Raw genomic sequence first — 17,765 nt, 5'->3', positions numbered from 1 at the left:
TGGCCACATTAGAGTGCCACTGCCTCCTATGCTAGAGTGTGACATGATCCCAGATGATCGCTCAGAGATACCCTCTCCTGAAGTCGTCCAACACCACCCACATTTAAATGCGCTCACGCACAAAATCCATCCTGTCGATCCAAATGCAAAAATTCTGCTGCTACTCGGCAGAGACATCCTGAGGCTGCACAAAGTGAGAGAGCAATACAATGGTCCCAACAATGCACCATTTGCCCAGTGTCTCGACCTTGGTTGGGTCATTGTGGGTGATGTATGTGTAAGTGGCGCTCACAAACCAGTTGCTGTAAAGGCATACAAAACTAACACCTTGCTCAATGGTCATCCATCCTATTTCAGTCCCTGCACTAATGTCCTGCAAGTAAAAGAGAAAAAAGTGAAACAAGTTACGAATGTGGCTCAAAACTGCACAGATACTTACCAAACAAGAAAAACAGACAATCATGGGACACCATCTTCATTAAACAAGAGAATGATGAGAGGTTGGCACCCTCTCAACAAGATGCACAGTTTCTTACTATAATGCAAAATGAAATGTGCCAAGATGAGACAAACAGCTGGACTGCACCCCTTCCCTTTGTTACACCCAGACAATGCTTACCAAACAACAGAGAACAAACTTTAAAGAGACTTTACACACTCCAACGGAGTCTTCACAAAAAACCCGATATGAGAGAACACTTTGTGCAATTCATGCAGAAAATCCTAGATAACCAGCAAGCTGAAATTGCACCCCCCTTACAGCCTGATGAAGAGCGTTGGTACCTCCCTATGTTTAGGGTGTACCACCCACAAAAACCTAATCAGATCCATGTGGTTTTTCATTCAAGTGCCAAACATGAGGGCATATTGCTCAGTGATGTCCTCTTAAGCGGCCCAGATTTTAACAATGCCTTGCTCGGGGTCCTCATGAGATTCCGTAGAGAGCCTTTTGCAATAACCGCAGACGTGGAGAAAATGTTCTACTGTTTCACAGTGAGGGAAGATCATCACAATTTCCTGCGATTCCTTTGGCACAAAGACAATGACATCTCAAAGGAGATCATTGAGTACCGCATGAAAGTTCATGTGTTTGGAAATCGGCCATCTCCTTCTGTCGCAATCTATGGACTACGCAAAGCAGCTGAGGCAGGAGAGGTGGAGTATGGTAAGGACGCAGTGCAGTTTGTCACTAGGAACTTTTATGTGGATGACGGTCTGACCTCACTCCCCACAGAACTCGAAGCAATCACTCTACTGCAGAACACACAGAAAATGTTGGCAGAGTCAAACCTGCGTTTACACAAAATTGCTTCAAACAGCAGTAAGGTCATGGAGGCATTCCCACCAAGTGACTTGGCAAAGGACATTAAAAGCCTCAACCTAGACAATGACCCATTGCCTGTTCAGAGAAGTTTAGGCATTAGCTGGAGTCTTGAAACTGACACTTTTAGTTTTCAGGTGTGCAAAGAGCAAAAGCTCTTCACCAAAAGAGGTATACTATCCACTGTAAATAGTTTGTATGACCCTTTAGGTTTTGTTGCACCGATAACTGTACAGGGAAAGGGACTCATAAGAGAACTCACCTCTGAACCATGCGACTGGGACGACCTCTTGTCTCCTGACAAAGAAAGGTTATGGACTACATGGAAAGATTCTCTTCTGGAGTTAGAGCATATAGATATCCCCAGACCATATGTACTATTGTTTCTCTCCTCAGCGTCACACAGAGAACTTTGTGTCTTCAGTGACGCTTCATCCACAGCAATAGCAGCCGTCGCCTACATGCGCATTCAGAATGAGCATGGAGATTACTTCACTGGTTTTGTCATGGGAAAATCAAAACTAGCACCAAAGCCAGCACACACCATTCCCCGTTTGGAGCTCTGCGCAGCTGTCCTCGCTGTAGAAATGGCTGAGCTTATATGCCAGGAAATGGACCTTACCTTGCATGCTGTTAAGTTCTACACCGACAGTAAGGTTGTGCTTGGTTACATCTACAACACATCCAGAAGATTTTATGTCTATGTTTCAAACAGAGTCTCGAGAATTAGAAAATCATCTGTGCCGTCCCAATGGCATCATGTCTCATCAGAAAACAATCCAGCAGATGTTGCTACACACCCAATAACACCACCTCTGCTGTCGCAAATGTACTGGTTCACAGGACCACCTTTCCTGACAAAAGAACTTACTCAGCTGCCGCCTACTGCAGACACAAGCAAGTTCAAACTAATTGAACCAGAACATGATGCAGAGATTCGTCCTGAAGTCAATGTCTCTGCTACCAAAGTCAGCATCAAACCTCTCAGTTCACACCGCTTCGAAAGGTTTTCAACATGGAAACATCTCATAAGAGGTATGACAAAACTCATCAAAGTAGCCAGGAACACATCCAAGGCTGCAAACAAAAGCACCACAAATCCACAAACTCAAGTCGCCCACCAAGGTCGTCATCTCACAGAAGGGGCACTACGATCGGCAGGGGTTTGGATTATCGGAGTCAGAAAACTAGTCTCAAGTGTAATCTATCAATGTGTCACATGCCGTAAGCTCAGAGGTAAACCCGCTGAACAAAAGATGGCCAACCTTCCTGAGGACCGTCTTGTCATGGAGCCTCCATTCTCTCGAGTCGGCTTAGATGTTTTTGGGCCATGGACCATAGTCTCTCGCAGAACTAGAGGAGGCAATGCTGAAAGTAAGCGCTGGGCAGTTTTAGTCAGTTGTCTAGGCACCCGAGCAGTTCACATAGAAGTCATCGAATCTATGTCCACCTCAAGTTTCATTAATGCGTTACGAAGGTGTTTTGCTGTCAGGGGCCCTTCCAAAGTTCTCAGATCAGATCATGGCACTAACTTTATTGGGGCTTGTACAGAGTTAAAAATCAGCACCAGTGACCTTGAGATCCACGATTACCTGACAAAGGAAGGCTGCACATGGACTTTTAACAGGCCCCACTCATCACATATGGGTGGCTCATGGGAAAGGATGATAGGCATAGCCCGCCGCATTCTTGACGCCATGTTACTGCAGACAGGCCCTACTCGTCTCACACATGAAGTTCTTACAACACTAATGGCAGACGTTATGGCCATTATTAATGCTCGGCCATTAGTTCCCATTACCTCAGATTCAGACACGCCAACTGTCTTGACACCATCGATGCTCCTAACTCAAAAGACAGGAGCTGCGCCCGCTCCTGAAAGAACATTTGACATTAAAGACGTACAAAAAGCAATGGCAACAAGTTCAAAGTCTTGCGGATGCCTTCTGGAAATGCTGGAGACAAGAGTACCTTTTAATGCTTCAAGTAAGGAACAAATGGACTCACGAAAAGGACAATGTTAAAGAAGGAGATGTCGTCTTAGTTAAAGATGATTTAGTGAAACACAACGAGTGGCCGATTGGTCTCATTACTAAGTGCATCCCGAGTGAAGACAAGAAAATCAGAAAGGTGGAAGTAAGAGTTGTGAAGCAAGGCACTTCACGTGTCTACCTTCGACCAGTAACTCAACTTATTCATCTACTCCCTCTAAACAATGATAAAAAGGTCGAAAAATAAAGTAAATACAGTTTAGAGTGGTATAAAGAATTAATACCAGGCAGGGAGTGTTATGGTTAGTTTATTTACCTGTTTGATATTAGTTTGGTTATGTGTTGGTTTAGTTTGCCCTCTTGTGGCGACAGGTTTTCAATTCCTCGTTTTTAACTGCAAACTCATAGCAGAAGCAGCCGTCTCCGTCGTCTTGGCCCACGTAAGGCTGTAAGTGTTTGGTGTTTCATTTAAAAATTTCATTTGTCAGTAGGCTACAGTTTATCAGATTGCTTTGTCTTTAGAAAATGTTAGCAAAACATGTTTGTGATCTGTTCTGAGAAACGTTAGCATACTGCTAGCATGATGCTAACGCTTTTCTTTTGTTGTGCTAATTAGACCCATTTGGCAGGATAATTTACAAGCTAACTCTAGAGTAGTCATTTCAACAAACATTTTATTTCTATATGGAAATGTTACAACAAAAGGATGAATGACACTGATTGCTGTATTGTTTGTGTGTTACAGCTTTACAGTTTCATTAAATGAGATGAAGCCAACTCTCATTCTGTTCACTGTCTGTCATAGCTAGATTAAAGCACATCTAGTGAGGACAGAACAGGTACACTTCAACTATGAGAGACAAAATGAGAAGAAAAAAAAATCCAGGAAATCACATTGTAGGATTTTTAAAGAATTTATTTGTAAATTGTGGTGGAAAATAAGTATTTGGTCACCCACAAACAAGCAAGATTTCTGGCTCTCACGGACCTGTAACTACTTCTTTAAGAAGCTCTTCTGGCCTTCACCTGTTACCTGTATTAACTGCATCTGCTGGAACTCGTTATCCGTATAAAAGACACCTGTCCACAGCCTCAAACAGTCAGACTCCAAACTCAACCATGGCCAAGACCAAAGAGCTGTCGAAGGACACCAAGAAGAACATTGTAGACCTGCACCAGGCTGGGAAGAGTTAATCTACAATCAGCAAGCAGGTTGGTATGAATAAATCAACTGTGGGAGCAATTGTAAGAAAATGGAATACATACAAGACCATTGATAATCTCCCTCGATCTGGGGCTCCAAGCAAGATCTCATCCCGTGGGGTCAAAATGATCATGAGAACGGTGAGCAAAAATCCCAGAACTACACGGAGGGACCTGATGAATGACCTGCAGAGAGCTGGGACCAAAGTAACAAAGGCTATACACTATGCAGAGAGGGACTCAAATCCTGCAGTGCCAGGCGTGTCCCCCTGCTTAAGCCAGTACATGTCCAGGCCCATCTGAAGTTTGCCAAACAACATGGATGATTCAGAAGAAGATTGGGAGAATATCATGTGGTCAGATGAAACCAAAATAAAAGTTTTTAGTAAGCACTCAACTAGTAATGTTTGGAGAAAGAAGAATGGTGAGTTGCATCCCAAGAACACCATATCTACTATGAAGCATGGGGGTGGAAACATCATGCTTTGGGGCTGTTTTTCTGCAAAGGGGACAGGACGACTGATCTGTATTAAGGGAAGAATGAACGTGGCCATGTATCCTGAGATTTTAAGCCAAACCCTCCTTCCATCAATGAGAGCACTGAAGATGCAGCGTGGCTGGGTCTTCCAGCATGACAATGATCCTAAACACACCGCTCAGGCAACAACAGAGTGGCTCCATAAAAAGCATTTCAAGGTCCTGGAGTGGCCCAGCCAGTCTCCAGACCTCAACCCCATAGAAAATTTGTTGAGGGAGTTGAAAGTCTGTCTTGCCCCGCGACAGCCCCAAAACATCACTGCTCTAGAGGAGAACTGCATGGAGGAATGAGCCAAAATACCAGCTACAGTGTGTGCAAACCTGGTGAAGACTTACAGGAAACATTTGACCTCTGTCATTGCCAACAAAGATTATGTTCCAAAAGTATTGAGTTGAACTTTTATTATTGACCAAATACTTATTTTCCACCATAATTTACAAATAAATTCTTTAAAAATCCTACAATGTGATTTCCTGGATTTGTTTCTCATTTTGTCTCTCATAGTTGAAGTGTACCTATGATGAAAATTACAGACCTCTCTCATCTTTCGAAGTAGAACTTGCACAATCAGGGACTAAATACTTTTTGGCCCCACTGTATATCTCCCCTGTGGATCTTTCACTTCTTTTTGTATTTTAAAACAGGTATTTCTCTTAATCAAAATTGCCACTCCTCTCTTCCTACTTTTAGGGCAGCTTGCAAAAAATATTTGATTTATTCATTACCTTTCTAATTTCTTGTGCTCAAAGTCGTCGAGGTGTGTTTCTTGCAATAAAGATATTGAGCATTTAAATTATTTCAGTTGGTTCAATATTGTTTTCTTTTGATTGGGTGGCCCAGTCCTTTAACATTGTAAGTAATAATGTTTATCTCTGACATACAATAATTTGTTTTAATAACTTCTTTTAATAATATTCTTTTCCGCTATTTGCTCCCATTTTTTCAGACTTTTAGACGATGATAAACTCCACATGATGTGATTAGCAGGTGTGTGAACATGAACGTGTCAAGGTAAATGAACCGAACAAAAAAAATACTTGAATGCAAAAAATGAACGTGACTCCCACATATCCAGCCAGTAAATACACAGACAGCGTTGTCTGGCCCCTGTTGTCTACCAGGTAGAGTCTGGGAAACAAGCACTTAGTGCACAGTACATCACCAAACAAAGTAGAACATAAATTCTTTGGTGAGATCTTGGCCAAAACTCAGGTCTCATAACAAAAAGCATACAGTACAACAGGCTTCCCATGATTTCAAAAAGTTAAATGTACACTTATAAAAATAGTGACATTGGCTTTGATTAAACCTATCTTTCCCCTATAAGAAAATAAACTTAACATAACTTTAGATTGCATCTATGAATCATTTCAATGCCAGTTAGATGCTTTCGTGTCTCAAATATAGGCTCTTAAGTCAGTGTGTGATGACGCTCCATTTCCTCCTCTTCTCCCATTCTCTCATCTGCTCCATAGCTCCTTGGTAACTTCCCTATCTTATCTTCTCTCTTTCGCTTACTTGTACATTAACACCCAGCTCCCGGAGTGTTGGTATAGCCTCGACAAGCACGTCAATACGGAGCTGCGCAGGGAAGCGACATCTGGCCCGCACGTCTTTTTCCTTCAGCTGCTGAATCACTCTGCATACTCTTGCCCTCTTCTTTTGGACTTCGGGGGTCTTGATCAAAGTATATGGTCTTCCCATGAAAGATCACTTGCGTTTGTGCCCAAGCTTGCCGCAGAATGGCTTCTTTTGCCGCGTAATCCAGGAAACAAACAATTATGGAGCGTGCTGGATCTGTATTGGGAGGTTTTATCCTGAGGGATCTATGTGCTTTTTCAATCCGAATGTGCATCTAGACTTTTCAGTACACAAATGTTTAACAGGTAACACAGTATAGTTGTACTGATGTCCCACCACTGTGCACCCTTTATTATGCTGCTGATGCCGTACCTGGTAAACCTTGTGGTCCATAGTCTCCTGGAGGACCAGGTGGGCCCTGGGGTCCTGGTAATCCAGGTAAACCATCAAGACCTCTCTCTCCTGGGGGACCTGTTTGGGGGAGATATTGTAATATAAAGACAGGCATCAGCACAACAAAGAAAGAAGGTAGATGTAATTTCTATGAGTTGCCACTAAAGCCTCATATAGAGATGAATCATTTTGGACTAAAGCCTTGATATACGTGTGGACAATTACTGGAGCACCATTCTTTTTTTTCCTCACTTGCAATAAATCACAGTGAATTAGCACCCTCTGCAGGCTGTCCCTATATACGATCTACACAGACAAATCATAGTGACTGCACGCCACTGCTCACCATTTGATGATTTAACTTATAATTTTTGAATTTTATAAGTTTTAACTCCCACAACTCTCAGCAGGACAAAAATAATCTGAGATGGATAGAGCAGCAGAGCTGGCACAGCAGACAGCAGCTTCGGCATGTTGCTCTTGTAGTTTGTTTGATTTAGTTGTTATTTCACTTGGACTGTGCACACACACAGCTCCACATGGGAAGAACATTTGTTAATATAACAGTGGTCTTAAGTTGTTGCATCAGCACTCTTTTCCATGCACAGACCAAGGTTCAGCACATCAGAAGTGAAGGAAGTGAGCTTAACAGTTTCTCCATGAAGCAATAAACACTGATCATATGCAGCACCAAGGCAGAGGAATCCAGTTCTTCTCACTCTACTATGGAGATGAAATTTGACCAAGAAGCACCAATTCTGAGTGCAGGAAACATTATCTTGTGAAGTAGGCAGGAAATTTAATGTATTTCCTTCTACGTCTGTTTGGTTCCATCAGTCTTCTGTTGATGTTAGGGCCCTGTCCCACTGGCGTTTAGGAGGATTTGCGCATGAAATGAGGAGACAAAAGCTGAGCGTCTGCAACAAAGGTGGGCGGAAATGACAAATGTCCTGGGGTGGATCAGCGAATACATGAGGAAGAAAAGCGGATATACGTGGGCTGTCAATAAAGTAACGGTCCTTTTTATTTTTTTCAAAAACTATATGGATTTCATTCATATGTTTTTACGTCAGACATGCTTGAACCCTCGTGCGCATGCGTGAGTTTTTCCACGCCTGTCGGTGACGTCATTCGCCTGTGAGCACTCCTTGTGGGAGGAGTCGTCCAGCCCCTCGTCGGAATTCCTTTGTCTGAGAAGTTGCTGAGAGACTGGTGCTTTGTTTGATCAAAATTTTTTCTAAACCTGTGAGACACATCGAAGTGGAAACGGTTCGAAAAATTAAGCTGGTTTTCAGTGAAAATTTTAACGGCTGATGAGAGATTTTGAGGTGATTCTGTCGCTTTAAGGACTTCCCACGGTGCGAGACGTCGCTCAGCGCTCTCAGCCGCTGTCGTCAGCCTGTTCAAGCTGAAAACCTCCACATTTCAGGTTCTATTGATCCAGGACGTCGTGAGAGAACAGAGAAGTTTCAGAAGAAGTCGGTTTCAGCATTTTATCCGGATATTCCACTGTTAAAGGAGATTTTTTTAATGAAAGACGTGCGGACGGGTCCGCGCGTCGGGACGCAGCCGCCGCGATGCTCCGCCACAGGAAAAACACCTCTGTTGAAAGCCTTGAGGACAAGTTGGAACATGTCCTGCCTGTTAAACAATTTCTCATATACTCACTCCACTGAAAGCCATCAAAAGCCGCCTGGATTTTACAAATGGTTATCAACACGGAGGTGTTTTTCCTGTGCTGCCGCACCGCGTCGGCTGCGTCCCGACGCGCGGACCCGTCCGCACGTCTTTCATTAAAAAAATCTCCTTTAACAGTGGAATATCCGGATAAAATGCTGAAACCGACTTCTTCTGAAACTTCTCTGTTCTCTCACGACGTCCTGGATCAATAGAGCCTGAAATGTGGAGGTTTTCAGCTTGAACAGGCTGACGACGGCGGCTGAGAGCGCTGAGCGACGTCTCGCACCGTGGGAAGTCCTTAAAGCGACAGTATCACCTCAAAATCTCTCATCAGCCGTTAAAGGTTTCACTGAAAACCAGCTTAATTTTTCGAACCATGTCCACTTCGATGTGTCTCACAGGTTTAGAAAAAATTTTGATCAAACAACGCGCCAGTCTCTCAGCAACTTCTCAGACAAAGGAATTCCGACGAGGGGCTGGACGACTCCTCCCACAAGGAGTGCTCACAGGCGAATGACGTCACCGACAGGCGTGGAAAAACTCACGCATGCGCACGAGGGTTCAAGCATGTCTGACGTAAAAACATATGAATGAAATCCATATAGTTTTTGAAAAAAATAAAAAGGACCGTTACTTTATTGACAGCCCTCGTAACAGGGAACAGAAGCGAAGGTGACCACGGAGGCGCCCCCATGAGGGGCACAGCGGCCGTGATGCACTCGCTTCATCCGTGCCCACTCTGTCTGCATTAGAGGATGACATTTTTCGGGAATTCCCGTGGGTCACGTGATTCCTGTGGGATTCCCGCGGGATGGGAGTCAAAATTTTATCAATCCCGTGATTGGGATGGGACGGGAATAAAAATGAACGGGAGTGGGCAGGAGCGGGAATGCCAAAAATAGATGATGATTTTCATCTATTTAATGCCGCGTTCACACCGGGCGCGATCAGACGCTACAAATTCGCGGGGGTCGCGTGGCGACGGACGCGCCTCCTTTGCCCGGTGTGTCGCTCTGCTTTTGCTGCGAAAATTTGCCCCGGGGCGTCATCAAATAGGAGGAGCTTCCATTCCGCTCTCCGGCTCCGGTTGTCAGTCAAGTTAACATGACGGACCTTGATCACACGGAGCGAGTTGTGAAAAGCTCCCAATACAGAGAGTATCATTATTTGCTGCAGGAGCTGCATCTGGATGACGGCTGCTTTCAGCGGTCCTTCTGCCTCTGCAGGACCCAGTTTGAGGACCAACTGTCCCGTTCACACGCGCACATGTAAACAATTAAAAAAAAAAAAAAAAAAAAGAAACTCCGCTGCTTGCTGCAGCTCGCTCTTCCACCAAAAAACTCTGTCATAATTGTGTTTAGAAACCAGTCACCATTTGTTCTATTATACATCTGTGTAGTTAATAAGTAAAATAATCTCCATTCGCTTGCGCGCGCACGTAATATAAAAAGAAAAAGAAACTCTGCTCGCTCCAAAAACTCTGTCATAATTGTGAAATAAAGGACAAAAGAGACATAAGTCCTGCTCACAGGCTGCTACCAGCGACAGGACATGTTCACATCTTCAGTCAAACTCCAGACATCTCCACGTCACTACATATTCAGTCCCTGATTGATCATCGCGGCTCGAGACATACGGGAGTAGGATGGGAGTGGGACTGATTTTGAGTGGGAGTGGGATGGGATTGGGAGTCATCTTTACAGGAGTGGGACAGGATGGGATTTATTTTTTACTCCAGTCCAGGATTGGGACAGGATGGGATTTTTTTTTCTGGGAGCGGGATGGGACGGGAGTGAAAATCCACTCCCGTGTCATGCTCTAGTCTGCATGCGCGACATACCATTTGCGACCGTGATGTGGCCGTGCTGGGCACGCATCATATCTGTTTTGCACACTGTCCCGGTCCGCCGCCAAGCCGCGCCAACCCGTCTTGTTGCGGATATCAGCAGATGACAGGGGATATGGGGCGTGTTGGTTGTGTATGTCCTGCATATGTCTTCAGTATGTGTTCAGGCAATGATGCGGATCTCATCCGCAGCAGGATTTTTGAGCCGCTCAAAAATCCTGGCTGCGGACATGCGTGCCTCTGCAGATGATCACGGATGTGTTCGGATGGCGGCCGACTCATATAGGAATGTTACACAGTTATTGCGGTTGTTTGGCGGATGTGGGCCACTTAGGTGCGCATTCCATCCGCAAATCCTCCTAAACGCCAGTGGGACAGGGCCCTAACATACAGCTGGTCTCTTATTGTTTTTGTGTAATTAAAGGAAGCATGCATGTTGTCAAAAATTAATTCTGTTTAATTTTGAGACCAGTGAAGACAAGAGCAAGACAAAGCATGGCATATGCCCCATATGCATGTTAGGTTTATGTATGGTTTTATAGTAGAGGTGATAAGGATGTCTGGAAATGATTTATATAGCTGTTGACTGGTGCTTTAAAGATGGTGCATGGTCTATTTGTACAGGGTGTCCCAAAAAAAGTTCCACAAAAATAAAGGCATAGAAACCCTATACACTTTTGGATACTGATATCTGTCATATGTCATCTTGAAGCATATCTCAGGGAATTTTATCTTTAGTGTTCATTTCTAATTTCACCCCAGTTTGTAAGAGTTTTGGCATTCACAAGATGTGCTCAATATGTGCACTACTCCTCTGGTTCAGGCAGATCTCCCTTTGTCAACATTGTAAACAGTTCTATCAGTTTGAAACTTCTTTACAATCCTCCATATTGTCTTTCTGTCTGGAGCTTTTCTAACTGCTAAATGACATTGAGATTCTCGTTGGGTTTGCACGATTGACAAAGTAGAATTCCACCAGTTTCCCAGAATAGAGTCAAATGATTTTGTGGCACTTTTTTGGGACACCCTGTATTAAAGGATTATTAACCAAGCGCAAGGTCTGCACGGGAAAATATCAGACCGAGGTCTGGACAGTACGGACCTTGCTGCACTCGGCCCATATAAAAAAGTCAGAGGTCTGATATTCCCGTACAGACTGAGCAATCGATGTTAATAATTTGTTTATTATATGGCTGTTCGGAGCTGTGTTTTCATCTGGTTGGTCTTCATTCGGCATGTCCACTTCAAGCTCGTTTGCTGTTAATTCCTCCAATTCAAACTCGTCAGTGTAATAAAATTCGCTCGGAGAATGGTCCTCTTCGTCACTCATTATTTCTTTGTTTGCTTTTTGTTTTGTTTTATTTTGCTCTGTTAAAATTGTAAACAAAGTCACAAATGTGACATGCGATCCGCACCGATTGTCATGGTCTGATATGAGAAAATATCACACTGGAAATCAGCCAATCAGAGTATGCGTACTGTCGTTCTTTTGTTATTGTGTAGAAATGAAAATCAAGATGGCGCCTATGGCGGCCATAGTAGATGACGGACAATTCTCATTTTCAAAAACAACCATCATTTAGCTTCCCTCAAGACATGACCAAGAAATGTTTTCAGTCAGATGAGGTGTTATTTAGTTAGTGCGCCGAAACAAAAATCAAGATGGGGTTTGAAACGGCCATACTGGATAACAGGCGATGGCCTTTTTTGAATGGAAGCGTCCCCAATAAGCACAGTAATGGTTTCAATCACATAAGGCTTTCTTTAGTTAATGTGTGGAAAAGGGGTGAAAATACAATGCCCAAACTTCTTACTGGTCCAGTTCTGTTCAGACAGACTCTGCAGACCTTTGGAGATATGGTTGAAGGATGAGTTAAGACTCTTGATCCTGCTGTGGATGTCATCCTGGTTGTTCTGGATAAAGTAGAGGACCCCGTCGTGGTGGCCAACAGTGTTGTTTAGTGCAGTCACACACGTCCACAGACGAGACACGTGGCTGTTCAGTCCTGGATCACAGAAATATCAAATTGACATGTTGTTTATTTGCTTGCAAGACTTTTTCTGCAGAACCTTTGGATCATTTCAATGCTCTGATTGCCTGAAACTCTGCAGAACTCTGTATTTTGCAACTGATGATTATTTTTATTACTGAAGCTGACATTTCCACCACTGAACAGAAGAGTGTGAATTACGTGATTATCCTCATGTGTCTGTTTACAAGATATGTCAAAAGACCAAGCTAAGACCAGACTTCTGATTGATGTCTGACTGATATGAGTCTCTGAACCTCAGTGTGTGCTGCCACTGTAATGCAGAACCTTTCAAGCACCTTTGACAGTCCATCAAAACTCCACCCCATCTGAGAGATTGAACAACCCATGTACCCAACCACATGACCCACCTCTGGTTAGGTCCTGGGTGCCATTGTACATTGGAAGACATCTCAGCAACATACCAGCTTCCAACATTAAGAGGTGTGACTTTTGTTACTCTCTGGTGGTTTTGGTTTTACCAAGAATGGGACTCCAATTGGTTTCCCTGATCTCCGTTATAATAACTGTACATAATAAGTGTGCAGTCTTTACTGAAATTACAAATAAAATAACAATAATTCAGTATGGTATATCTTAAGCCATGATCTTCCTAAACTGTATTATTTAAAAATCTCATGGATGATCAGTGGAAACAGGAGGAACCTGAGCTCAGTTTTGAGCGTCATGGCAAAGGCTGTGAATACTTACGTAAGTGTGATTTCTTAGCTTTTTTTTTTAATTGCAAAAAAAATGACATTATCATTATGGGGTAATGTGTGTAAAAGTTTGAGAAAAAAATGAATTTCATCCATTTTGGAATAAGGCTGTAACATTTCAAAATGTAAAAAATGAAGCATACTTTTCAGATGCACTGTACACTTCATTTGTTCTTCCCGTTTGGTTCTGCTGAGGTGATGTCTGACCAATCACAGATTTACACTGAATTCACCCGATTAGTTCAATAATTTGAGTTTTAAGGATCAGATGATGAAAGCTGAAGGAGGAAGAATGTTGTGTGAAATTCAGGGAGGAGGTGTGACAAGCACTGGATGGAGGTGAAGTGATTTTGGACAACTGGAAAAGTACTGCAGATGTGGTGAAGGAGACAGCTAGGAAGGTACTGGGTGTGACATTTGGACAGTGGAAGAAAGACAAAGTGACTTGGTGGTGGAATAAAGATGTCCAGGAAAATATAAGGAGATACTGTAAAGGTTGGTGAAAAAGAACTGGGATAGTCAGCGAGATGGTCAAAGTAGACAGAAGTACAAGGAGATGTGGCATAAGGAGAAAAGTGGCAAAGGCTCAGAAAAAGTCACATGACACATGTCTCATTCCCCCATTTCATCACAATCCATTAAATCAACATTTGGAGACCTCATCAAAGAGCAAAATGATGGATCTGACAAGATCTCCCACTCTACGAACAGTCCAAAACACCAACCCAAAATCATTGAACTTCCTGATAGTCAAGCTCACCTTCCTTGATCTTGTATATGGAGTCAAAGACCCCTTCCAACTTCTTGCAGATGCCCTCCAGCTTAGACAGCCTCTTCTCCAGCCCATCGCTGGACCTCCTACAATCTCCTGCTTCTAGCAGCAGAGTGGTCTCAAATCTCCGGATGTCCCGATCCATACCATTCAAGCGGTTCCAGTTGTCCTCAATGTGATCTGTCACATCCTGCTGGATTTTGTCCAGCTCAGAGATGATCTTATCCTTGGTATTCCCTGTCACAGAGTGAACAAGTGATATTTAGGTGGTAGACAAAAAGGGGAAAATCCAAAACCATCTTTTTTTTAATGAATCTCACATGATCTGTACTTTAATTTTATTTCCAATATTAATCTACCATTTGACTTTATGAAGACCACTTAATGTTAGAATAAATACAAATACATAAAAACCACACAATTCCCTTTTTTTTTTACTTCTTTAACCTTTGTTTAAACTGGTAGTTACAGTGAGATCTATGATCTTTCATTTGTCATTACATCTGCAGTTGTCCTCACTATATCCACCACTAATTTGCATTCACTTTACTGAAAAATAATATTTTAAATCAAAATTACAAAGTATCTGGAAGGTGCCCTTTGACCTAGCTTAGTACATGTTTGCACAGTCATATTAACTGCTGGTCTAGGTGACATCAGAAGGCGTTAAAGTTCAAGTCTGAGCTTTCTCAGCAATGCTCACACAACCATGATGGTTGCACCATATGCGAAGAAACTCGCCCAAATACAAAAAATTACCCCACTGACTTAACTCAATGACTCTCCTAGGACTGGATGCCAGTCCAATACAGGTTACTCCCCCAGTTAAAGCTGGTACCAATTTACATATGTAGATCAAGTGTCTTCTCCAAGGACACTGACAGGTAGCATGGCTAGAAATCAAACCCAGGTATACATCTCATCACAGACTTTAACATACTAATAACTCAACTTTAGAAAATTATCTCAAATTTGAAGAAGACTGTTTCAGTTACCAGCTCCGACTTGTATAAAAGTCATATACCAGTCGAACATCTTAATTTTTTTTAAATTTTATTTAGAATAATCAATAAGGGCAGTTAAATGACCTTTAGTGGTCATTTCACTAATGTAGTTTTGTTCCGATGATCACTATTGACATCCTGTAAAAATGACAGCTTGGTGCTCACCCAGATCAGTGATGACGCTGTTGTGTTTGTTGATGGTGTGTTCGAGGCCTTTCAGGGTGTCATTGATGGAGCTGAAGGTCAGGATGATTTCTGAAAGTTCACCCTGCAGTGCCTTCAGCTGGTTGTTATTCATGGAGCCTCCGATAACACTGTGGCCATCCAGCGACTTCTCTTCATCCAACCCAGGTCCGTGTTCACTGCCAGCGGTACCACCAGAATCAGGAGACCCTTCACCTATTGGAGATTTGTTTCAGGTAATATTTTAGTTTGCATCTCATCAAGTACAAATTTGAGCTCACATTTTTAAAAGGTTATTTGACTATATCTGCTAACTTTTTTAAAATCAGTGTAAATGTTGAGTCTAATGATCTATGACTGATAGGCAGCGGTGGGCACAGTTCTGCTAATCTGTTAATTAGAGAAGCTAACTTTTTTTGTTAGATGATTAGCTTTTCAGCTAACTCTGGAAACCATCAGTGAATCAATTAACTTCCATGTTCATTTGTATAAAAAAAAAGGCAATTTGAAAACTGAAAATTCTGTTTAAGTGATTCAGCACTTATAGCAAATGTGTGGTAATTGGTATTCACACCGCCATGAACACTGCCATCTACTGGATGGAGTGTGGATAACGATTGCCACACATTCGCTATGTGCTGAATTGCACTTAACGAACAGAATTTTAAGTTTTCAAATTGCCTTTTTTTTTTACAAAATGAAGAAATATGACATATTTACAAATACAGATTTATTTGTAAAAACCAACACAGATGTTACAGTAATGTGTGTGTTGGTTTTTACATATATATAAACCGACCAACCACTGATGACCGGAAGCTCATTTTCCCGTAATGCCTTTTGGCATATGTGTCTGTAAATGCTCAAACCTTCAAAATTAGTGCATTACTTTACAACATATAGCTAATATTTTCACTTTGTAAAAGCAACAGAGGTGACGTTAATTTCACTAACTTTGTGAACAGCTGCGCGAAATTATACTCCAACAGTTTAAGAACAATGTTTCTCAATGTTCAGTTGCAAGGAATTTAGGGATTCCATCATCTACAGTCCATAATATAATCAGAAGATTCAGAGAATCTGGAGAACTTTCTACACATAAGCGGTAAGGCCAAAAACCAACACTGAATGCCCATGACCTTCGACCCCTCAGGTGGCACTGCATTAAAAGCCAACATCACTGTGTAAAGGATCTTACCGCGTGGGCTCAGGAACACTTCAGTAAACCATTGTCAGTTAACACAGTTCGGCGCTACATCTACAAGTGCAAGTTAAAACTTTACCATTCAAAGTGAAAGCCATACATCAACAACATCCAAAACGCCGCTGCCTTCTCTGGGCTTGAGCTCATTTGAAATGGACGGACGCAAAGTGGAAAAGTGTGCTGTGGTCTGATGAGTACCCATTTCAGATTGTTTTTGGAAATCATGGACGTTGTATCTGGACAAAAGAGGACAAAATCCATCCAGATTGATACCAGGGCAAAGTTCAAAAGCCAGCATCTGTGATGGTATGGGGGTGTGTTAGTGCCCATGGCACCATCAATGCTGAAAAGTACATCCAGGTTTTGGAGCAACACATGCTGCCATCCAAGCAATGTGTTTTTCAGGGACGTCCCTGCTTATTTCAGCAACACAATGCCAAGCCACATTCTGCACGTGTTACAACAGCGTGGCTTCGTAGTAAAAGAGTGCGGGTACTAGACTGGCCTTCCTGCAGTCTAGACCTGTCACCCATTGAAAATGTGCACCGTATTATGAAACTCGCAAAATATGACAACTGATACCCCGGACTGTTGAACACCTGAAGTCGTACATCAAGCAAGAATGGGAAAGAATTTCAACTACAAAGCTTCAACAATTAGTGTCCTCAGTTCCCAAGCGCTTATTGAATGTTGTTAGAAGGAAAGGTGATGTAACACAGTGGTAACCATACCACTGTCCCAGCTTTTTTGAAATGTGTTGCAATTGAATATAGGTTGAAGAGGATTTGCAAATCATTGTATTCTGTTTTTATTTACATTTTACACACCATCCCAACTTCATTGGAATTGTGATTGTATATATTAAATAACTAATATTTACTGCAACAGACTTGCATCCTGGGATCCCTTTGGGATAGGTTCCAGCCCCCCTGTAACACTGGATTGGAGTAAGCAGTCCGATCACGGACAAACTGGGGAGAGCTGACATTTGGCATTTGGTATGCTTATGTATTATGGTTCAAGGATGAAAGCTGCAAAAACAATGTTGATAGGACTAATATTTTTGGAGAAATCAGCGATATTAGCTAACAACAGTGAACAATGGATGTTATGCTGCAATGCACCATGGGAGCTCTGGGTTTTGGGGTTTTAAATGCTGTTATTGTGGTTCATGTTAGTTTAGTTAGTGTTACTGATTTATTGTGTTTTTGTAGTTCAGTTGGTCTAGTCTAGTTAAGTGTCCATTACTATGAGTGAAAACTGTACTGCATTTGATGTCTTCCATGTGTTAGTGCATGTG

General features: G+C 42.5%; 1 protein-coding gene across 2 annotated transcripts in view; it reads right to left on the bottom strand.

Annotated features, from left to right (window-relative positions):
- The window catches only part of LOC117523498 (EMILIN-1-like), a 115,176-nt gene that overhangs the window by 21,434 nt on the left and 75,977 nt on the right, over positions 1-17,765 (bottom strand). For both annotated transcript variants that reach the window (XM_034185062.1, XM_034185055.1), the window contains exons 9-12: positions 15,244-15,477; positions 14,063-14,311; positions 12,368-12,559; positions 7,007-7,105 (exon numbers count right to left, since the gene is read on the bottom strand). In XM_034185062.1, coding sequence (XP_034040953.1) covers positions 7,007-7,105; positions 12,368-12,559; positions 14,063-14,311; positions 15,244-15,477 — 774 coding nt within the window. The remainder of the gene's footprint in view (positions 1-7,006; positions 7,106-12,367; positions 12,560-14,062; positions 14,312-15,243; positions 15,478-17,765) is intronic.

The sequence above is a fragment of the Thalassophryne amazonica genome, chromosome 2 (genome assembly GCF_902500255.1).
Source record: "Thalassophryne amazonica chromosome 2, fThaAma1.1, whole genome shotgun sequence".
Classification (NCBI taxonomy): Eukaryota; Metazoa; Chordata; class Actinopteri; order Batrachoidiformes; family Batrachoididae; genus Thalassophryne; species Thalassophryne amazonica.
Note: the sequence above shows the minus strand (reverse complement) of the source record. Positions and strands in the feature narration are given on the sequence as shown.